The sequence below is a fragment of the Heloderma suspectum genome, chromosome 8 (assembly GCF_057233095.1).
Source record: "Heloderma suspectum isolate Gila_16-S chromosome 8, 16-S_ref, whole genome shotgun sequence".
Taxonomy (NCBI): domain Eukaryota; kingdom Metazoa; phylum Chordata; class Lepidosauria; order Squamata; family Helodermatidae; genus Heloderma; species Heloderma suspectum.
In genome coordinates, this window is record NC_139465.1 from 5,946,173 (window position 1) to 5,970,407 (window position 24,235).

Sequence of the window (24,235 nt, forward strand, 5' to 3'; positions counted from 1 at the left end):
GTGATGTCTCTGCTTCTTACTATGCTGGCTAGGTTTGCCATAGCTTTCCTCCCAAGGAGCAAGCGTCTTTTAATTTCATGGCTACAGTCACCGTCTGCGGTGATCTTGGAGCCCAAGAAAATAAAATCTGCCCCTGCTTCCATGTCTTCCCCTTCTATATGCCAGGAAGTGATGGGGCCAGATGCCATGATCTTCGTTTTTTTAATGTTGAGTTTCAAACCAGCTTTTGCACTCTCCACTTTCACCCTCAACAAGAGGCTCTTGAGATCCTCTTCGCTTTCTGCCATTAGGGTGGTATCGTCTGCATATCTGAGGTTGTTGATAATTCTCCCGGCAATCTTAATTCCGACCTGTGATTCATCCAACCTGGCGTTTCTTATGATGTACTCTGCATATAAGTTAAATAAGCAGGGCGACAATATACAGCCTTGTCGTACTCCTTTCCCAATTTTGAACCAGTCGGTTGTTCCATATCCGGTTCTTACTGTTGCTTCTTGACCCTCGCACAGGTTTCTCAGGAGACAGGTAAGGTGGTCTGGTACTCCCATCTCTTTAAGAATTTGCCAGAGTTTGTTGTGATCCACACAATCAAGGCTTTAGCGTAGTCAATGAAATGGGTGGTATAGAAATGTAATAAATAAATACCATAGCGCATGGGAGGACGGGGTAGCTTGAACTGCAACGACAGTGGCACAGAATATTGGGACAATGCTAGAGGGAGAAAGACATGTGTTTTTGTGCACATGTTTCCACACATTTTGGGGACACAGGCAGCATGTCAAGCTGGGGCCTAGCTTGTGACAGGCTGCTAGGGAATCCAAGTCTGACCCGCATAAAACAATGAGCACATGGGTCAGACGTATGAGCTTGAATGGGATGGAAATCAGCTCCAGATCAGGCAAACAGGAACCAAGGGCCAGAGGAAGGAGACATAGTCATGGAGAAGTTGGCTGTCAAATATTGGAATGGATAGCTGAAGCAAGATAGGGGAGGGATGGAGGCAAAGCGGTGCAAGTAAGAGGGGAGAGACGGTGTGCATTGCTACTTGATGTGATGAGTTGCTCAGGCTGCCAAACTAGCCTTGAAGGTAAGGGTTTATAGGACCATGTCCTTCTCCTTTGGGTTGAGAGGTCAAGACATCCACAAGTGGCACCCCTCATCTGTAGCCTGAAGTGGTATAGTCCATTCAGTCACTCCATTCTTCTCCGTAGACCCCACTGAAGCGATGGAAACTTTGCACGGGCATTTATTTATGAACAAAATGAAAGTCATTCTACCAGCTGGAATATGCTAAAGGCTGGTGTGTATATTATACCTGGAGGTATATTGTACCTGGATATACTAGGTATATTGTACTCTGAGGATGCAGTGTGCCTCCAGGCACCTACACCCATTACACCCGGACAGTTAGGGCCAACCCAGGCCAGCCAAGGGCAGGGCTAGAAGGTTGGTGTTCTCTTCACTGCAACAGTGCAGATCTTTCCTTCCCCCTAGTAATGAATGACAGAGTGTGGCTTACTTGGGAGAAAGTGAAGGAGTGCACTCAGGGACACCAGCACACTGGGAACTACACCTCTTTCTCACCTCAGTAGCCCCGGTTACTGAGAATCCAGTCTGCATTTGTCGGCATAGCCTGGCCCTTCCATCTACATAGCCCCACCCTGGGTAGTTTCTTAGCTACTCAAGAGTAGGACATTCTCATGCTATCATGTCCCCTCCGCTCAGTCTTCTCTTTTCCAGGCTAAATATACCCAGTTCCTTCAACCTTTCCTCATAGGGTCTCTACACCAGGGGTCCCCAACCTTTTTGGACCCATGGGCACATTTAGGAATTTGAGAAACTGCTGTGGGCACCACCACAAAATGGCTCCCATGGAGGATGTCGCTAGTCACATAATGCCATAGGGGCCTGGCTGGTCAAAAGTGAGCTAAAGAGGGGTGGGGGAGAGAAACAGTGAGGCTAGGAGGGAGGGAGAAATAGCAAGGCAATGGGGTGGAAGGGTAGAGAAAGGGCAAGGCCAGAAGTGAGGAGGGTGAAACAGTAAGCTACAGAGGAGGGGGAATAGCAAGACTAGAGGCTGGAAGGGGGGAACAGCAATGCAAAGAGATAGAGGGGAGAGAAGGAGCAAGGCTAGAGGGTGGGAGTGGGAGAAACAGCAAGGTAAAGTGGTAGGGAATCAACACTAGAGGGCGGGAGGTAAGGGGAAACAGCAAGGCAAAGGGGTGGAGAAAGAACATGGCTAGAGGATGGGTGACAAATAGTGAGCTATAGCGGAGGGGGAATAGCGAGGCTAGAGGCTGGGAGGGAGGGGGAAATAGCAAGCAGAGGGGAGAGAAAGAGCACGGCTAGAGGCTGGCAGGGGAGAGAAAGACAGTTACCCTGACAGTTTCCAAGCTTTTCCTTCTAACAATTTTTGTGAAGGGGGCAGGGAGGGGCACCACTGGAAGTCCTAGGGGCGCCATGGTGTCCACAGGTGCTGTGTTGGTGACTCCTGCTCTATACCCTGTGAAAGGTACTGAATTCTGCCCTCCACGGTTAAAACTATGCAGATTCCTTAGCTCTCCCACCACTGTTATCCCATCATTTTCTGCTTGCATGTCTCTTCCCCTGTAACAGCTACTGAAATGCAGAGCAGGTGGAATGTGGCATGGGGCTTAATTTGGCACAAAAGCGCTTCAGTTTATTTCAAGTCACAAGAGCCTATTGATTCTATATAAGGACAGAGCCTATGGATTGAACATCTAGTGGCACAATGCAACATGCATCTGCAGCAAAAACGTTTCTGGCCTGGAGCAAATGACACCATCTACAGCAGTGCTTGGATCAGGGTCCAAGTGTGCCGAAAGGTGGTAGGAAGCAGGCACAAGCCGCCTGTAATCTGTGCACACAAGCCACCCTCTGGGGCCCATTGCTGGCGTGGCCCGGGCAGCCCAGCTGTATTTGGTGCCTGCCTCTCTCTTCCTTACTCGCACACAGACGGCAGCAGGGAGTTGAAGCATTTGCTAATTAAGAATCATTGTTAGTGGTTATCCTTCCCTTGTATTTTACCCAGGCTTCCCAGCGGGATCACAGCTCTTGGAAATACTAATTAAACCACAAAGAGGAAAGAGGGAGGGGAAGGGGAAGCAGGACCCCTGGTGCTTGGAAGAAGCACAGATGATGCCCCAGCAGAGAAGCCCCCCCCCCCCGCCCTGGGCTCTGATCATGCTGAAAGGAAGAGGCAGCTTTCTCAGACCTGCTCTATGATGCAGCCCACCATGTTTGCGTCAGTTGTGGTCTCTTCCATTTTTATAAGTGACATTTTAAAGAAGCAGCCTAGGTTAACCAAGTGCAGTTTATTGCTCTGAACCTCTGCATGGTGATGGAACTCTAATCACCATGACGTCCTGTGAGTGCAATGGGCTTTAAAGAGAGGCACGAGGAAGGAGGCCTTTCCCTTCTCCTGAGCTGGGAGCCAGAGAGTCCTGTGCTTTCCCCACACAATGTGTTTTCATACAAATAATGCATTCCACCCCTTTGGGACTTCCATTTTGTGGCGGTCCTCAGCCTTCGCTTCCAGGATTCTAGGACCTTTCTGTGTCTCCCTGCTGAGAGCTGCTTTCCATGATTGTTTTTCTGATGCGAGCTCTTCAAACATGTTACGAAACAGTTGTGTACACATGTCTTAACACATGTGTGCATCTGTTTTAACTCTGGGACGTGAGTTAAACAAGCCCCTCCACAAACCACCTGGTCTTCCCTGCAGCCCATGCTTGCCTTCAGTCTTCCTGGTGAAGTCAGTCCCACTCTTCCCCCATCTCTGCCAAAGGCCATCACTCTAGGAGAAAACCCTTCATTGCCTTTGGAATATTCTGCAACCCTTGAGAGAAGGCAATAATATTTCTGCTCCAACAATTTGCTGCTAATGAAGCGCTAATGCCACCAGGGAGCGCTCTGAGTAGAGAGAAGCAGGGCTGACTCAACAGATGATGGGGCCAATCCATCCTAGTACAGAGAGTTGATTGAAGCTTTAATTCTTTTCCTGGCGGATGGGGAGAACAGAGCACAGTAACCTGGTAAAATAAGATAGGGGGTGGGAGGAGAGAGATGAGGCACTTGGAGCTCTGAAATGCTAAAATCAAAGTGGTGGCTTGCTGCTGGAGCCAATCCATCAGAGGTTAGCATTTTTTCAAAGATAATATGGAGTCTTTTGAAAGGCTGTGTGGAATGAAGGATTGTCTATTTTAAAGCTAATAGGGCATGTCCCGTGGTCTTGCTGGCAGAGATTGCGCACTAATCACCAGAGAATGACTGATCTTCCTACTCTCCCACTTCTCCTTACCCCCCACCCCACCCTCGCTCCTTCCCACCATCTTGTCGCACTCTCTCCTTTCACCACTGCAGAGGCATTTGGAGCCACTGCCGGAAATCAAGTGCATCGCAGGCATGGCTTCTGCAGCCTGCCTAGAACGTCTGTGCCCTTTCCTTTAGGAGGTGCTGCCTTCGCCAGTTTTGCCATTGCACAACCAGTTCTAAGGATATAAGGGGCTCTTTTGCTCATTGAGCCCAGTCGCCCATCTAAGCTGGTGCAGTTTAACTTCACTGGCTTCACCTCTCCAGGATCTCAGGAAGGAGTCTTTCTCTGCTAGAAACGAAAGCTGTGCCAGATATAACTGGGAAACCCTTCAGTGTAGAATGTCACAGTTTTCGTGTGACATAATGTAGCCAAGACAATTGGCATAGCCAAATTACCTAGCTAAGGATATAGGTTATGTGGATCTGGTCAGAATTCAAGGCAAGGTTATGTGCCCAGTGTTTAGGCAGCAACTGTCTTCTCAAATTTGTCATCTCTTATGCACCTTCCAAGCCCCTCCATTTAAAGCAGGAGGATGGGCTATATTGCCTGGGTAGTGGAGGAAAGGAAACAATTTGATTAGAAGCAGGAACTGGCTTGAAAATTAACTTGGGGTAAATTAATTGAAAGCAGTGAATTGATTCAGGATCATCTGGGTTGGTAATGAGAAGTACATTTCTTGCAGAGGGGTTGATTTCAATAGGAAATGAATTGGTTTGCCATAGTAAATGTGGGGTCAAATATGTGGTTTTGTATTTGGGTCTCAGCGCCAACCTCTGCCTTGTATTCTGTTTGTGGCCTTGGGCAACGCGCTTGTCTCCATCTAGTCCAGCACTCTGCCTGTACTGGTACTCAACCAAATGCCTTTGAGAAGCTTGAAAGCAGCAGGGCATGAGGACAAGAGCATTCCCTTGTTTGTCCCCAGCATTTGTTGTTCAGAAAGAGAGAGGATGTGTGTGTGTTACAGATGATTGCATGAACCCTGCCTGTATGCATGAGAAAGAGAGAAGGCTACGCATGTTGTCACCTCTCAGGCTTTAAAATTATGTGACTATATTTCTGGCTTCCAGAAATCTTGCATTCAGAGATTATACATGTACATAAGCAGCAGATCTTACCAATAGATTGCAGGTGGGGTGAAATGTCCAGAAAATCCTACTGGCACTTGGTTGTAAGCTGGGCCAATGGTGCCGTAACCCCGCAACTACTTCCCAATGTGTCAAATTGTGTAGATCAACAGAATCGTTTCATGCTATCAGTGGTGGGATTCTAACTCAAGAAGAACATAAGGGAAGGCTTATATACCATAATCCAGACTCTTATGTGCCTGAGGCACAACACAGGAACTAGAAGGATGTGCAGAGCCAATAACCAAAGCACACAGTGTCATCCACAGACTACACATCAACTCGGTTAACATGCGTATAGGTAGCATATTATCAAGGGATGAATTAAAGGTTTGCAAAGTGAGTACATTGTTCTAGCCTCTTTGAAGGCGGCCCAGAAAAACGTGCTTATTTTACAAATGGAGTATACCAGTCGGATCCAAAGGCAAGAGAATCATTGACAAAACTGAGTCCAAATATATAGTAGAACAGTCAAGAAAAGTGAGCCAAGCCACAAGGTACAGCACACACAGTTGGTCAAGGAATTAAGCATGTAAATTAAGCAGGATTCTGAGGGCCTAGTGAGTCTGCCTAAAAGATTCATTTCATTGCCTGAATGTTTTAACTGAGGCCTCACCTACTAATTTTGCCTCTCCTCCCCCCGCCCCCTTCCTGGCTCCAGAAATACTAGCACTCCACTGCAGTATTCCTATAACAACAATGCAGGTGGGAGTGTTTTAAACATGTGATTTATTAGGTAATAATGAGGAAGGTCTATACAAACTATGGAAGCAAAAGTTAATGCTTATAAAACTGTCTGATGGGATACTTATTCTGTGCTGGCACAGTCAATTTACTAGAGCGGCTGAGTCTTGAATAGGAAGCCTATTTGGGATCAAAGTTTCCAGCTTTCTTCGATACAGTCTTTTCAAACTCTTAACTAGAGTCTAAAAGAGCCAAAGCCCTCTTTCATCCAGGCCCTCGAACTTCCTTTTGCTTCTTCCAACTCTCCTATTTATTTATTTATTTATTTATTTATTTATTAAATTTATTAATCGCCCATCTGACTGGTCACCCAGCCACTCTGGGCGATGTACAACCCACCATAAAACAATTTAAAACAATAAAATTTTACCATAATTTTTTTTTTTTAAATACCCTAACCCACCCCAAATGCCTGCCTGAACAACCACGTTTTTAATGCACGACGGAAGCTCATTAAAGAGGGGGCATGACGGAGTTCCCTAGGGAGGGAGTTCCACAGAGTGGGGGCCACCACAGAGAAGGCCCTCTCCCTCGTCCCCACCAGTCTAGCTGTCCTGGCTGATGGGACAGAGAGAAGGCCATCCGAGGCTGATCTTGTTAAGCGGCCTGTCTGGTGTTGCTGGAGGCGCTCCTTAAGATAGGCTGGGCCAGAACCATATAGGGTTTTAAAGGTCAAAACCAACACTTTGAATTTGGCCCGGAAAACAACTGGTAACCAGTGCAACTCCTTCAGCACTGGAGTGATGTGATCTCGCCGGCGGCTGCCTTTAATCAGGCGAGCTGCCGCGTTCTGTACCAGCTGCAGTTTCCGAACCATCTTCAAGGGTAACCCCACGTAGAGCGCATTACAGTAGTCTAAACGAGAGGAGACCAGGGCATGTACTACCGATGGGAGCAGATGGTCGGGAAGGAAGGGGCGCAGCCGCCGTATCAGATGGAGTTGATACAGCGCTGTCCGGCTCACAGCTGACACCTGAGCCTCCATGGACAGCTGGGAGTCCAAAATGACCCCCAGGCTGCGGACCTGGTCTTTCAAGGGTAGCTGTACCCCATTCAGCACCAGGTCAACATCCCCCAGCCTCCTCTTGTCTCCCACCAAAAGTACCTCGGTCTTGTCAGGGTTGAGCTTCAGCTTATTCCTCCCCATCCAGCCACTCACCGTCTCCAGACATTTGGACAGGGATTCTACGGCCAACCTTGGTGAAGATTTGAATGAGAGGTAGAGCTGCGTGTCATCCGCATATTGATGACACTGCACCCCAAACCTCCTGATGATAGCCCCCAGTGGCTTCACATAGATGTTAAATAGCATCGGGGAGAGGATAGAACCCTGTGGCACCCCACAAGTAAGTGGCCACGGGTCCGAAACCTCCTCTCCCAGTGCTACCCTCTGGTACCTGCCGGAGAGGAAGGACCGGAACCACCGCAATACAGTGTCTCCAATGCCCAACCCCTCCAGGCGGTCCAGGAGGATACCGTGGTCAACGGTATCAAATGCCGCTGAGTGGTCGAGGAGAACAAGGAAGGAGCATTCACCCCTATCCAGAGCCCTCCTCATATCATCCAGAGGTGGTAGGACCTCTGAGAAAGGGGAAGAGTCCCAACATAGCAGCCTGATGGGAAATGGAGTTCCTGACTTACAGTTCTATTACATTCCTATTCCAAAGTCTAGAAACAGCGGTTATTTAAAACAGTTAACAGTTAATTACAAAATGCAAAGGGTTAGATCCAGATTCATGCTGGATCAATTGCGCTGACGGATGTGGAATTCTCTGCCCCCTTCTTCCCGCAGTAGTCCCTCCAGCCTCCCCCAAAATGCTACTCAGAGTCCAGAGACCCTGGTGAATGAAGTGAGCTATGGTGCTGTGAAGATCTCCCAAAATCGGGCAGAGGGATCACCCGCAAGTGGAACCCTTCCTCTCACGGAACGTAGATCCAGCCCAGTGATTTTTTTCCCCTACTATGCTCCCACCCTCCAACAGAGAAAGAATAGATTTGGAAATAATTTCTCTTGAGGAGGAAAGAGAATCCATAGGCAGTGAAGGGAACAAACCTGCTGTATCCAGATTTTACCCACAGGGCCAGGCCTTTGCAGATGGAGCATGTTCTGCACCCTGGCAGTTTCGTCCCTCTGGTTATATATGTTCTGATTAAATTAAAATATAAATGGAAAGTTAATTTTCTTATTTCTCTTGGTTTCTGTTGACCTAGCACAAGTTAAAGGTTAAATACTGAGTCCCCAAGATGATAATAACTAGGTAGGCTGGGCCTACATCTTGGAGGGAGCAATCCTATGGCTGCCAGTCAGTGGCTAGATGGCCATAGGATATCTTGTTTTCCAGGGAACAGGAACCCCCCCACACACACACTTCTGCACTGCCTCACAGGCAGCGCGGAAAAGCCCTGTGCTCTGCGCTTGCAAGAGGAGCGTGGAGTGGCCGAAATGGGGCATTCCAGGGGGTGGTCTAGGGTGAGGAGGGTGGAAATGCCGGTATGACACAGCCAATGTGTCATCTGGCAGCCTCCTCCCCCGCTCCGCCATCCCACAGCTAGACAGCTGAAATCGGCTATCTAGCCGAAAATGCAGGGCAAGAGAAGTGCGGAGGGAACAATCCCCTCTGTGCTTCTCCTGCCCTGCATTGGATAGGAGGCGGCCGCCTATCTGCATAGGATTGTGCCCTAAAATACCTAAGTATTTTTAAAATACCCCCACCCCCCATTCCAGGGCTTTGAACACCACCACTGAGGACTGTTTGTTGGCTCTCTCACTTAGCCAACACCATCATGGAAAAAGCCCTCTTGCAGAACAGTTTCTGCTGCCCATTATTGTAGTTAGGAGACACTGCCCTACCATTCCCACTCTTTCTTCAAAGGCAAGAGGCAGGTAAAGGTTGCTGATGCTGCTTTCTTCAGTGGGCTTGGCTCTGTATCCTGCATGCCTCCAATGAAATACTTGACTAACCTGTTTATTTTATGGCCACTATCAAAAGGCTAGTGGATTTATATTTGCTGCGCTGTTTCAGGCTCCATAGGCGTCTGTATCTTCCTGTGATGATTAATGGCTCTGGGGAACAAAGCAGCCAGTAAATCTTAAATGCAGGAGAAAGCACAGACCCTTCTCCCCTTCCGCTGCTCTCCTTCGTCATTACAGCCAGGCTTGGCGTAAACGGACTGCATGCATCACACGCATACCACCCATCTTGGCGATCTTTGTGTGCATGCAAATCAAACCTTTACAAAGCAGGCAAGACACCCCCTCTTCCTACATTTGCTGCAAGCCCCCTCCACTGACCTCTTTTTCCCTGATGAGAAGGGTCCAAGGGGGGGCCGTTCAACACAGCCCTTCTTTTCTATGTGCCCTTTCTTCAGTGTGATAAACTACTTTGTCTCTGTTTTCATTCTAACCGTCTTCTGTCGCCCGCTTGTCTCCCCCTCCCACCCCTGGTGCATCCAGATCATTGTCTCATGAATGTACCTTCTGGAGAAGGTCGGCTTTGCTTGCTGGCTGGCTGCGGAAGAGGGCCGGCTGCATAGTGCTCCGGGCGGGTGCCGCGTTCTGAGAGCGAACAGATGTTCCTGCTCATTAAAAATTCCAATCAGCGGGCCTATCTCTTTGAATTAATTATGGCCAATGTATCTTCTGAAGAGATTATGAAAATCTTGAGGAGCTCTCAGCTGCTTGCAGAGTGTTTGTTGTGGTCATATTTAGTAAATACACTTGACTGATAGAGGCAGTTCTCTCTGTGGCACCTGGCACAGAGTCGTTCAGTCCTGATCTGAGGCATGTGTTCCCAGGTGTCACTCTCTCGGATGACATGAAGACAGATAGCCCAACTTAGGAAGGGCACACTGTGCAAAATAAAGCTGCTCCCTCTGGCTTTAGGTTCCAGGCTTGTGAAAGCCTCTGTTGCAGTTTGGAGCTTGTTGCTTAAGGAGATTGTTAACAGCTCTAAATGGTGAGAAGTAACATAGAGCTTTGCTCCCTTTGGAGGAGGGAGCACCGGACACTTGTGGTGTTTGGGTGCGATTTGTGGTGTTTACAAGGCAGCAAACTCCACTGCTCCTGCATCAAATCCCCCAGAGCAACAGTGTGGGCTTCTGCAGCTCACCGGGCTGCTTCCAGTCCAGCTCAAAAACTTTCCTCCACTCTCTGTCCAGATTCAAAATGTTGCCCTGCCCCTTTCACTAGCTGAAGTTTGCCAAATATAGAGCAGACTGTCAGTAGCTCCTGTTCAGGGAACATCAGCTGATAATCCTCAACTATTGGCAAGCAAGCAATCAGCTTAACAAAGCCTAGCTTCCATAACAGTATAAATAAGATGGCTATTCAGAAATTGGGGTGGGGGCAGAAGAAGAATCATCAGGTTTCATGAATTTTTTGGATCAAAGGTTTGGGGTGCTTCTAGACAGAAGGTCCCTATTGCTAACAATAAAAAGCAACATGCAGCTCTTTGTTTCTTCCTGAACGGAAGAAAAGGTATATAAACTGAAGACAATGCCTGGACTCCCCATAACATTCTCTGAATGCAGTAGTGCGATTACACAGTAAAAGCCTCGTCTTGGTCTTCGCATGGCTTGTAGATCTGCATGGATACCCTCAAGCTGTAGATGTGCTGTGGATGCCTAGCACCTCCCATAGGAGGAATTTGTCGCCAGGCTGGACTAGATCAGTGCTTCCCTCACTTATTCCAAGCCTCTTGCATTTCACCCACGTTCCTTTTGACACGCTGTTGTAGCTCCAAAAAAGCACATGCAGTCTTTTACTCTGGCTGCATGAAAATGCAGTGAGAACTTAACAACCAGGACTTGGATGTACTATATTTTGAATACACAAATTCTGCAACTGGAATAAATTCTGCATATGTATCCCTTTGTTCCGTATCACATATTCTGCTTTCAAATTGTGTGTGTGTGTGTGTGTGTTGTTGTTGTTGTTCAGTCGTTAAGTCATGTCCGACTCTTCGTGACCCCATGGACCATAGCACGCCAGGCCTTCCTGTCCTCCGCTCTCTCCCGGGGTGTGCTCAAGTTCATATTCATTGCATCGGTGATGCTATCTAGCCATCTCATCCTCTGCCGTCCCCTTCTCCTTTTGCCTTCAATCCTTCCCAGCATCAAGGTCTTTTCCAGTGAGTTTTCTCTTCGCGTTAGGTGGCCAGAATATTTGAGCTTCAGCTTCAGTATCTGTCCTTCCAAGGAGCACTCAGGGTTGATTTCCTTTAGGATGGACTGATTTGACCTCTTTGCAGTCCAGGCACACCACAGTTCGAACGCATCAATTCTTCGGCGCTCAGCCTTCCTTATAGTCCAGCTCTCACAGCCATACGTTACTACTGGGAAAACCATAGCTTTGATTATACGAACCTTTGTTGGCAAGGTGATGTCTCTGCTTCTTACTATGCTTTCTAGGTTTGCCATAGCTTTCCTCCCAAGGAGCAAGCGTCTTTTAATTTCATGGCTACAGTCACCGTCTGCGGTGATCTTGGAGCCCAAGAAAATAAAATCTGTCCCTGCTTCCATTTCTTCCCCTTCTATATGCCAGGAAGTGATGGGGCCAGATGCCATGATCTTAGTTTTTTTAATCTTGAGTTTCAAACCAGCTTTTGTACTTTCCACTAACTAATTTGCCAAGCACTGGAAAATGGAAGAGCATAGAGATTTGGAGTGGATAGCCTATAAGAGCAAGGGGTGGGAAGTAATAGGCATAAATGCCTCACAGGGCTTAGCAGCCTCTCTACCCAAGATTTCACCAGATGCTTCCATATATTCTCAGGCTTTTCTTCCCATAGGGATGAAAGCTAGAAACGTGCTGCTTTTTCTTTTTTGCAAGGAAATCTGAGATTACTAGGATTCTAGGATACAAATCCAGATTGTACTTAGGTGTTGAAAAAGTGGATGCATGAAGCTTCGTGAGCTTTGTAGCGGAGCAGAGGCTTGAAGCCGGGTCTCCTGCATATGGCCGTGGCCCTCTGTTCTCTGCTTCATGCTGGGTCCTGATTCTGTTTTTGCGGATCAGGAGGGCAAGAATTGAGGGAGGGGGTCCGCAGTACTCTGATTTTGACTGCTTTTAACATCCATGAATTGTTCTGCATCGGCACACATCCAGGGTGCCGCTGAGCGGAACCCACCTCCCGCAGCTCCCTCAAAGCCATTAGAAGGTTTTTATCCTTTTAAAGGGGCAAGGGAGAGCTTTCAAGGGCTGCCTGGCTCCCTTCCAGGTGAAGTGCACATTAAATGGACCCAATCGACTTGTGGTCTCAGCAAATGCTGCCGCTGCCGGTATTTTAATATCTCACATTGCCAGTGTGTGGCCTGGCCAGGTCAGCATTTGGCTGTCTGGCCTGGAACGTGGCAGTCTCTCAGAAGGGAAATGGTTCACCAGATGGGATTTCCTGCCAAATGTAAGCAATGAGTCCTGTCAGCCATACAAGCCCATTAGGTGGTTAATATTTTATCATTCCATAATGCTAATAATTCGATAATGATAAGGAGCAGATGGACTGCTAGGTTCCCTTTTTCCTATGCCCAGGTGGTCTTTGCTGTGCCAGCTACTTTTGGCTGCTGGGAGTTCCCCTCCTCTGCCCTTCTTGCAGGACCTTGTTGACCAGTTCAGGTAAACCTATGCTCCAAGCAGGAGTTTGTACCAGAGAAAGAAAGAATAAATGGGCAGTGTGGATAGAGTTTGCTAGGAGCCTGGGTTCAGCCCTGGCAACTTTTTAAAATGCTGTGCAGCTATCTGCACAATTTTGAGCCATTTCTCATTTTAGAAATAAAGCACCATCTGTGGACCGGTAGATAAAGCCCTGCTTTCTCATTCTGACTTTGCTGGTAGTTATAGCTGCATTGGTTTGTATCTTTTAAATTGGGTGTGATCCGACAGACAGTGTTTGAGCTTGGCGAACTGGCTCAAACCCAACTCAGTCACACCTTTTTTGGTAGCCTTTTCACAGAGTCATACGGGCTGTTTGCATGTAATGCTAAGCCACTGTGGGTTAATTCTCCCATGGGGCTTAATAGAGTGTTTTGTGTGCCATTCTGAATATGTAACCCTCAGATTACCCATAGCTTGTTTTAGAGTTATTTGGGGGTTGTCTACCCACTCAAACAACCCACAGTACCGGATTCATATGACACAGCAAGCAGGGACATCCGTGGTACCATGCAAACAGTGGGACCATAGGTGCCTGGCACAACACAATAGCCCCCATGGAGAAATTAAGCTATGGTGGGCTGTCATGTTGTGTGAATTGGGTCATAGATTAGGAGGAGACTTTGTAAGCCGTCTAGTCAAACCATTGCTTGTATTATACCTCCTCTTGCTTTTCTCTTGTCCAAGCTAAACATACCCTGTTTCTTCACCTTTCCTTATAGAACTTGTTTTCATTACCCTGACCATCTTCATGGCCCTCCTCTGAACCCATTCCAGTTTGTCTTCATCCTTCTTAAAGTCAGTGCCAAGAACTAGTCACAGTACACCAGATGAAGTTGGGAGTAGCGCAGAATAAAATGGAATTACTAGTTATTTGGGAACTATGGTTCTATTAATGCAGCCTAGACTTTTTATATAGGGTCGCGGTGGCTTAGTGGTTAAGACGCTGAACTGCAGACCGGAAGGTCGGCAGGACAGCAGTTCGAGACCCGAGTGCCGCGTGACGGAGTGAGCTCCCGTCTTCAGTCCCAGCTCCTGCCGACCTAGCAGTTCGAAAGCAAGAAATTGCAAGTAGATAAATAGGTACCGTCTCGGCGGGAAAGGTAACAGCGCTCCGTGCACCTCGGTGTTCAGTCATGCCGGCCACATGGCCACGGAAGCGTCTTTGGACAGCGCTGGCTCTTCGGCTTAGAAACGGGGATGAGCACCGCACCCTAGAGTCGGACACGACTGGTTGGGGACACCTTTACCTTTTTTAGACTTTTTATAGCCACATCACACTGCTGGCTCATGTTCCTCTTGCAATAAAATACAATCCTGAGATCCTTCACATGCACTTCTATCACCCCCTATTCTATATTTATACATTTGTTGCAGTTTCGTTTTCACCTAAATGTCGAACTTTGCATTGTTTCTGTTGCATTTAGTTTTTCTTAGTTTTGGCTTACAGTTCCATTCTGTTAAGGTCATTTTGAATTGTATTCCTGTCTCTTGAGTTGCTAGCTATCCCTCTCAGTCATTCACAAACTTGATAAGTATTATTTCTACCTCTTCGTTTAGGTCATTGATTAAAATGTTGATGAGTACCAGGCCCAGGACAGAACCCTGCAGCACACCACTAAAAACCATCCTTCAGTTTGATGAGGATCCATTGATGAGCATTATCATCCAGCTCACATTTAACCACTCTGCTCACCAAAGTATTGTGGAACTTGTCAAATATTTTTCTGCAAGCAAGATAAATGACATTCAAAGCATTCCCACTATCAACTAACCTAATAATGGGATATTTAAAAAGAGAGAAATTATTAGTCTGGCAGGATTTATTCTTGATGAATCTTAGAATCATAAGGACCTCAAAGGTCATCTAGCCTAACCCCTTGGCAATGCAGGAAATCCACTGCTACAGTATCGCTGATAGGTGGCCTTCCAGCCTCTGCTTAAAAGTGATAGTCTACTATCTTCTGAGGCAGTCTGTTCCATTGACAAGCACTTTGTACTTTCAGAAAGTTATTCCAATGGTTTGGTCAAAATCCCCTTTCTTTTAATTTGAACCCATTGAAGCAAATTTGCTTCATCCATACTAATCACTGCATTGTTATCAAGATGCTTACAAATTGACTCCTTCACAAACTAATATCATCCCTGGCATTGAACTCAGATTGACCAGTCTAGTTTTTCAGATCCTTCATGGTATTTTGTTAAACTTTTATGTGAATTGCTGAAATCTCCATGTTGGATAACTACAATTTCAAACTGGCCTGGGCAATTTGATGCTCAGCATCTTATCTTTGCCACCTCTTGGCATCAGTATGAAGCAATGGGCAAATTAATATCTACATATATTTAAATGAATTGGTATAAAACACTGAGCAGTGTTTGGGATATTACTTTCTCTGGAATAACTCTGTATCCTCACTAGACTTGAATGGTCTCACGATATGATAGGCAACTAGTAAATACATTTTCTGAATCTCTTTCTGTCCCCTGGCCATCTATTTTGGCTTTCCTAGAAATCTTAAGTCATATTGACATGTTCATCCCATGTAACTTGGACCTGCCCCCTCTTGGAATTGTCCTCTCCTTGCTGCATGAAGCCAGTGACAGTAGGTATGTGCCCTCATGTGGTAGTTGCCTGAAAATGTCTCACCTAGTTTTTCTGGTTCAAGACAGCTCTTCAACCATCTGGTCCCTTTGGCCAGGACTTGATTCTTCTCCTTCCCTGTCACTGGTGATTGCCTAAGGAGCATCTGGACTGTATTGAGTCCTGAAGATGATGGGAGCAGAGGCTACCATGCAAGCCCAAACCAGATGCTGCTATCTCTTTTCCCCTGTTTCCTTCTTCTTGTGTTGGTGTTGCCAGAATAGATGTGACAGCTGCCTGGGCAGCTGATGCCCGGGCTGGCCACTTCAGGGAATGGCTGGTCACAGACCAATCTGCTCTGCCCCAGTGGCAGTGGCAGCTTCCTAATGCCCTCTGTTGCTCTTCATACATGCATCACTATTGCCAGGATATCCAGCATGGCATGTAAGCAGCTGCCATCCCAGATGATGCCAGACTCACTCCAGGAATGGCTGGCATTGAATCTGTGTTTCAGAGGAGAAGACGGGGAGAGCTGCAGCTGGTCCAAACATAGGACAGTCTCTCTAGATACTGAATGTATATTTCTGGCATGTTGTAAAACATGCTCCAAAACAGACCCACAAGAAGAGCCTTGTGAGGTCAGAAGCCTGTTTCCAATATCCTGTTCCCAGCCAAATACTGCTGGGAAGTCCACAAGCAGGATATGTAAGCAAGAGCCCTCGGTTTAGCTATTGTGGCTAAAAGACGTTGGTGGACCTTTCGTTCTCCATGTGTTTGTCTAATACCCTTTTCAAACCAACTAAGCTGCATCCTGTGGGAGCAAATTCCATGAATTAAGGATGCAATATGGGGGAAATAACTTAATTTTTAGTAATAACTTAATCCAAACATATGAGACTGATTCTGGCCTGCTTGCACTGGCTGCCTGTATGCTTCCAAGCCCGGTTTAAAGTGATGGTTTTGACCTATATATCCTTACATGGCTTGGGACCACAGTACCTGACGGAATGCTTCTCCCAGCATGAACCAACCCATACACTATGCTCTGCATCTAAGGCCCTCCTCTAGGGGCCTCCTCTGAGGTGGCAACAAGGGAGAGGGCCTTCTTGGTGGTGGCCCCCCATTTATGCACTGATGAGGCCTGCCTGGCACCAACATTGCCATCTTTTCAGTGCCAGGTTAAAACTGCCCTCTTCTCCCAGGCATTTGCCAGCAAATAAGGAGTCTCTTTGATTGTCTCTGGCTGATGGTTTTACATTGTTTTAGATATATGTTGTTGTGTGTGCTATTTGTTCTATGTCATGACATGAATGGTTTTATACTTTATATAATGTATTTTAATGGGGGGGTTATTTTTGTGAACTGCCCAGAGAGCTTTGGCGATGGGGCAGTATAGAAGTACAATAAATGAAATGAAATTTTAGCCAGTCCTGAATCTATTGCCAATCAGTTTCATTGGGTGACCTTGAGAACTCGTGCAGAGAGAGAGAGAAAAAATCTGCACACCATCCATATATTTTATAAACCTCTCTCATAATCTCCCCAATCTTTAAGATCATTCTCCCCCACCCAGCAAAACTCCGCCCACCCCCCCAGCACTTGAGCCTTTCTTTATTGAGAAGGTGCTGAGTCTCACGACTTAGTGTCACTTTCAAGGCCAACTTCTGAGTTTCTAGAGTCAGTTGCAGGACCTTGAGACTACAACCAGAGCCAGCACTGAGCTGAAATTATGTTGTGAGGGGCGCAGTGGCTAGAGTGTTGGACTGGGAGTCAGGAGATCCGGGTTCTAGTCCCCACTCGGCCATGGAAACTTACTGGGTGACTTTAGGCCAGTCACAGACTCTCAGCCCAACCCACCTCACAGGGTTGTTGTGAGGATAAAATGGAGAGGAGGAGGATAATGTAAGCCTCCTTGGGTTCCTCAAGGAGGAAAAAAAAGTGGGAAATAAATGTAAGAAATAAAGAAATAAAATAATAAATATGTTCACTAGGCAAGAATAGAAGGTCAGGCTCCCAGTATTTATACCATGCCTGGCCAATAGGAAAGTTTCATGTTGCCTGCCAACTGCAATTGGATATCAGTTCAGAATAGATTGGAAGCTTGTCAGGATTGGTCCCACTTTTTTTCCCAGCAAAGTCAGAATTGTTGTTGTTGTTTTAATAAAACAAAGCAGTAGATCTGAAATAATATTTTGTACGCATTTTGGCAACATCTCAGAATTCCATTCTAAACTCTTGCAGTTTTTACATTCTGAAATTTGTCTTTGAGGATTCTTTTTAAAAAATCAAGTTACTGTCTGTGACTTCTAAGCAAGCAGGATTGCAGCTTGAGATCGATAGGCATATGGTCAAGGAACACCTAATTACTTTAAATGAGTTCCAGTCTCCGGGGCCAGATGAACTGCATCCTAGAGTAATAAAGGAACTGGAAGAAGAACTCTCAGAACCGCTGTCTATTCTCTTTGAGAAATAATGGAGGACGGGTGAAGTGCCAGATGACTGGAGGAGGGCTAATGTTGTCCCTATCTTCAAAAAGGGTAAAAAGGAGGAACCTGGGAACTACAGACCAGGCAGTCTGACATCAATCCCTGGGAAAATTCCGGAGCAGATGATAAAGCAATCCATCTGTAAGCACCTTGAAAACAATGCAGTGATGACCCGAAGCCAACAGGATTTGTCAAGAACAAATTCTGCCAGACGAATTTGATCTCATTTTTTGATCAAGTCACCTCCCTTGTGGACCGTGGGAGTGCTGTGAACATAACATACCTTGACTTCAGCAAAGCTTTCGACAAAGTGCCCCATGATATCCTGATGAGCAAATTAGCTCAAAGTGGGCTAGATGAAACAACGACCCGGTGGATCCACAGTTGGCTACCGAATTGGACTCAAAGAGTGCTTATCAATGGGATCTTCTCCAACTGGGGAGAGGTAACGAGCGGGGTACTGCAGGGCTCAGTCCTGGGCCCAGTGCTCTTCAACATTTTTATTAATAACTTTGAGGAGGAGGTGCAGGGAATGCTGATCAAATTTGCAGATGAACCAAAATTGGGTGGAATAGCTAATACTTTGGAAGACAAAAACAAAATTCAAAGTGATCTTGATAGACTGGAGTGTTCGGCAGAAAATAACAATGAAATTTAATAGGGATAAATGCCAAATTCTGCACCTAGGAAAAAGAAACCAAATGCACAGTTACAAGATGGGGGATACGTGGCTCAACAACACTACAAGCGAGAAGGATCTTGGAATTCACAAGCTGAATATGAGCCAACAATGTGATGTGGCTGCAAAAAAGGCCAATGCTCTTTTGGGCTGCATTCATAGAAGCATAGCTTCCAAATCCTGGGAAGTACTAGTTCCCCTCTACTCAGCACTGGTTAGGCCTCATCTGGAGTACTGTGTCCAGTTCTGGGCACCACATTTTAAGAAGGATGCAGACAAACTGGAGAGGGTTCAGAGGAGGGCAACAAGGATGATCAGGGGACTGGAAACAAAGCCCTATGAGGAGAGACTGAAAGAACTGGACATGTTTAGCCTTGAGAAGAGAAAAGAAGACTGAGGGGAGATAGGATAGCGCTCTTCAAGTACTTGAAAGGTTGTCACAGAGAGGAAGGCCACGATCTCTTCTCCATCATCCCAGAGTTCAGGACACGGAATAATGGGCTCAAGGTACAGGAAGCCAGATTCCGGCTGAACACCAGGAAAAACTTCCTGACTGTTAGAGCAATACAACAATGGAACCAATGACCTAGGGAGGTGGTGGGCTCTCCCACACTGGAGGCATTCAAGACAAGGCTGGACATCTGTCAGGGATGCTTTGACTTGGGTCCCTGCATTGAGCAGGGGGTTGGACTTGATGGCCTTGTAGGCCCCTTCCAACCCTACTGTTCTATGATTCTATAAATGTCCCTATTTCATGCTTCTAAGACCCCTGGATCTGATGTGATCCATAGTTGAAAATATTGAAAAGACCTCATGTTTCAACAAGCAAATTCAAGACCTCTCTACAAGATCAGGTTTGAAGAAACATGGAAAGTAGCTTTCAACTGTTACGGTCACTGTGTAGAGCACTTGGAAACAATTTTTGGCAGGCTCCATGTTGGGCTTCCGCACATGAAGCGTCCATAATCTTTTAAGCACATTTATTTGGAAGTACACTCTGCTACAATCAAATTGGAGTTTCTTCCAAATGAATAAGTTTAGGAGCAGAGTGTTCTATAACATGGTTTGATAATAAAGGTACAACTCTATTTAATTGTCTAAGTTCATTTGCACCCATGAGGTTCTTGCTTCAGTCATTTTGTAATGTGTATGTAAAGCCTACATTGTCCACAATACTAATTTGCATAAAAGATGTCTCTCCTCCTCTCTTCCACTGTATGTCTCACATGTGCAAATGCCCTTGACAATGCAATCCATGTTTCATGGAAGTATGTCCCATTGCTTTCAACTAACTGTTGATAGTTGCCCTTCTCATTTTGTGTTTGGTCAGAATTTTGATCCTATCTGGACCACAGACTGCTTGTGTGGCCTTGGACTAGACAGTATTTCTCAGCGTTGGTCTGCAGTCTGTCAAAATGGGAATACTGGCAGGATGTAGCAAGGGTCAGCATAATAAGGATTGTAAATTGCTTTGCAGATCAGAAAAGACATAAGTGTTTCTTTGGCTCGCAGTAGTACTCTTGTTGATCACAACAGGATTCCTGTTGCCCTTGTTTGGCTTGCAAGAGCGCTGACACCCTGGCTTACAATAGGGGAGTAGCCCCCAGGAGTGCATTACTGAATGGATGAGAAATAGATAAACATCTCCCTCTGCAGCAGGTAGCGCTGAACTCGTGTCTACCTCTGCCCATCTGTGCTCTTTGTGTCCCTTCCAGTTGTGTCCCTTCCAGTTTTCCTAGGGTGCACTGCAGGGTTATGGTTGCTCATGAGCTCCTTTCCCTTCTTAGCAAGAAGCTGGGTCACGAAGTAGCGGTGGAAACAGCAGCAGCAACAGGGACCGCCTGATTACCGAGGCACCATTGCCCCAGGAGAAAGCCAGTGGCCCGTCGGTTCCTTCTCACTTACTTGGGACGCCTTACTCCTTTGGGATCCCCCCCAACTCCATTGTTCAGGACTCCCGCTTCCCACCTCTTAAGTAAGTAATGCTGTGGAGAGTGTACGAGGGCAAGAGAAATGTCTATGTGCTAGAGGGACAGACCCTTCCTCTCCAAAGTGCAAACGTCTCTGCCTCACCCATGTGCTTGCTTTTGTTTAGAGGTCTTTTTGCACAATCACATGTTAGCCTTTGCACAATATTTCCATAAGTCCATTTTCAATTGCAGTAGCATTAGCTCATTTTCCATGTAATACATTGGGGAATGGTAGAAGGAAATGAGTCTTACTGTTGGAGAGATGGCCATACTGCTGTTTGTTCCATCCCCTTAAAGGAATCTGTCTAGAATAGATGTGTCCTGTAACCCAGTGGAGGGGGACCATGCAGCCTTCCGAGGCATACAGTTTAATAAGAGATTCACCAAGTGGGGTGGGGGGTTATAGCCTTAATAATGCTGGACTTTTTGAAAATGGCTGAAGCTTTACAGTTTGCGTGAGAAGCTGGGGGACAGCTGTGACGACTCAGCCTGCTGAACAGCTGTGGTTCTGAAGGTGAAATGGCACAGATTGGCACCTTGCTGCTGAACAGGGAGCATGAAACATGGCCCTGGCCAAGTGGCACTGGCTCCTTCTGCATATGGACTGCAGTGCAGGTTGGGCAGAAGTGTTCGGTGGCTTGTGCGGCTAGGTTCCCTGACCAGGTGCATGCAGGCCCCGCGGGACGCATACGCAGAAGGGTTGCTGCACATGTCCTGAACTACTTTCTCCCTCCACTGGTTCCCCCCTTCCATTTAGCAGCCTCCAGAGGCCTGTCCACCACGTGGTGCCTCCCAGCGCGATTACAGAAGACTACCTGCGAAGCTTTCGGCCCTATCATACAGCCGAGGAGCTCCGCATGTCCTCCCTGCCACCCATCACCCTGGATCCAGCCACTGCTGCTGCTTACTACCATCCCAGCTACCTGGCTCACCATCCTTTTCCTCACCCGGCCTTCAGGTAAGAACCAGAGGCCCTAGAAGAGAAGGACTTTGTCCACTCCACCCCTTGCCTTGTGTGGGGTCCAGACTTTGACTGATTAGTTTGGGCAGTTACCCAAGCGTGTCCTTTGGAACCACTGTTAATAAACAGGTCTTGCCCACAGTGAAGGGTTCTCCAAGGGCTTCAGCACAGCTCTAATAAAGCACCACAGGCAATCACTTAAAGCAGCAGCAGGACTTTTGATGCCAGGCCATTAATTTGTTCTTTGAATGCAGTCCTGTTGAGCAGCGCCTGCCTCTGCACAGCTTCTGTTATGCCCTGGCCAGCAAGACATGCTGTGCCCATGGAGAGCTGAGATCTGGAGCACAAATGTCTGTAAGAGAACCTGTGGGGAACCTAAGAATCTGCCTCCAGCTTTTTGTGACTAGCACGTCTGCCATGTATCTGAGGCTGTATATTTGGATTTATAGCATTTGTGTGGGAATAAGGATGGATATTGTGTATGTATGAACCTGTCCTTTCCTTGAGGTCATCTGGAGAGGCCCTTTTTTAGGTACCTCCACCTACTGAGGGCTAGGAGGGTGAGGACCAGGACTGAGCCTTCTCTGTAAGGATGCCCCAGCTCTAGAATGCCCTTTCCAGGGCCATGTGCTTGGTGTCTACCAATATGAGTTTGGGGCACTGCATGAAAATGTGTGTGTGTTTTGTTTTTTACCCCAGGCCTTTTAATTGAGGTTATGATGCCTTCCTACTCTGCCTGTTTTTAGTATGTTTTTACTAAAAACCATGTTTTTAGTATGGTTTTATTCTCCTACTTCTTTGTTTATTATTGTAGTTTCCATGTTGGTGTTTTATTGCTAAGATTATGTTAGCTGCCTTGAAATAGTTTTATTGATAAGGCAGAATACAAATGTATTCAATAAAAATGGGGTAAGGGAAGAAAGGGGACTTGTTCTCTTACCTGCGGGGGCCACCTGTCTTTCAGAACTGATTTCATAGGGACCAGGACAGCAGTGCCTAGCTGATAGCTCCAACCGTCAATTCATTTCCAAAGCCAGAAACCTTGCCAATGGCTATGGGACTTCAGATCCAAAACTGGAGGCATAGTCCTATGCTATACCCCATCTGGGGGGGTTCACACTGGTAGTTTTTAATACCAGCATCTACTCAATTAATTTAGTTCCCATAGTGAAGTAGATGGCACAAAATGGATTAGTCTGTCTTCTTGGGCCACAGTGACCAGTGGAGGGACCTTGGGCCAGTGAGGGCCTCTCCACTCAGCAAATCCTTCTTTTGGATAGAAAAAAGGACTACTGACCATAGCTAAAAAGTGGTGTGACTTCTTAGACTAACAACTCCTTTCTTTCCAGGATGGATGATTCCTACTGCCTTTCAGCTCTGCGCTCACCTTTCTATCCAATTCCAACTCCTGGTTCACTCCCACCCCTTCATCCATCAGCCATGCACCTCCACTTGTCTGGAGTGAGGTATCCCACGGAGTTGTCTCATTCGTCCCTCTCTGCGCTTCAATCCGAACGCATATCCAGTCTGACTGCAGAGAGGTATGGAATTACTGTTAGATCATCTTGGAGATTTCAGGGAGGAAACGGAAGCTTCCCCCTCTAGGCTTACTTGAGCCTTGCTGTTACCTTGGTTTTTGCAGGTTGCAGATGGATGAGGAACTACGGCAGAGGGAACGAGAAAAGGAGCGAGAACGGGAAGCTGATCGTGAGCGAGAGCGAGAGAGGGAGCGGGAGAGGGAACGTGAGCGGGAAAAGGAGCTGGAACGCGAGCGGGAAAAAGAGAGGGAGAGGGAACGTGAACGTGAACTGGAGAGGCAGCGCGAGCGAGCCCGGGAAAAAGAGCAGAGCATTGTCAAAGCCATGGAAGGCCCCTTCCTACCAGTGTCAGAGTTGCATGGGCTGAGGAGCCACCCTCCAGAGGAGCGTGTCAAACCATCTGAGCAGCTAACGCCAAACCGAGCAGGTGATTCTGACGCTGCTTTCCTTTTCAGATTCAGAGGTGGCCAAGTCTATTTGCCATGGATATGACATAGCCAGCAAAAAGCTGAGACTTAGTCCCTGGTCCTGGGGTGTTAAGCAAGCCTGAGCAGAATTGATTATCTATGGGTCTTGATCCCACTGTGGTCCTATCTTTGATTCTGTGATGGTCACTGTCAGTAAACGTGCTTGTGGGATAGTTTTACAGTTTGAAGTGTTCTTTTTCCACACAGGTTCTTGCAGCATCCATCTATCTAAAAATCTTGTTGTTTTCATTGCATACACCATGTTATTAATCGTTGCACAGCCCTAGTAGCTTGTTTGTGCTTTGTGTATTCTGCACATCCATAGGTTTTCCAGTAACATGAAGAATCTGGTTTCTGCTGTAGAATTTGACATTAAGATGTTTTTTAAAGCACTCACACTCACACAGAGCATACCTCTTGCCCCAAGGTCTAGGGAGAAGCCCTTTAAAATGTGCGGCCACTTTCTGATAAAACCTTTCAAACAAGCTGAGAGATTCCAGTGGTTCTTCTGTCAGATCTCTGTCCTTCATTGGCCATCTAATGTCAGCGTTCTTCCCTCTTCCATTCTCCTCTTCTACAGAACATTGTATGAAGTTCCCTGCATTAAGTTAAATATATGCAAGTTTACTTAAAGCATGAGATCTGCACATGGAAGGTGGCTTTTTCATATTCGTGTGGAGTGTTGAATAACAGCTTT

The 24,235-nt window shown here is 46.8% G+C and overlaps 1 protein-coding gene across 2 annotated transcripts in view; it reads left to right on the forward strand.

The window, feature by feature from the left end:
* GSE1 (Gse1 coiled-coil protein) overlaps positions 1-24,235 on the forward strand; it is a 426,514-nt gene that overhangs the window by 377,064 nt on the left and 25,215 nt on the right. Inside the window, exons 5-8 of one of the 2 annotated variants that reach the window (XM_084812825.1) lie at positions 20,390-20,577; positions 21,330-21,530; positions 22,883-23,074; positions 23,176-23,498. In XM_084812825.1, coding sequence (XP_084668951.1) covers positions 20,390-20,577; positions 21,330-21,530; positions 22,883-23,074; positions 23,176-23,498 — 904 coding nt within the window. The remainder of the gene's footprint in view (positions 1-20,389; positions 20,578-21,329; positions 21,531-22,882; positions 23,075-23,175; positions 23,499-24,235) is intronic. The other variant, XM_084812826.1, reaches the window with a different exon arrangement.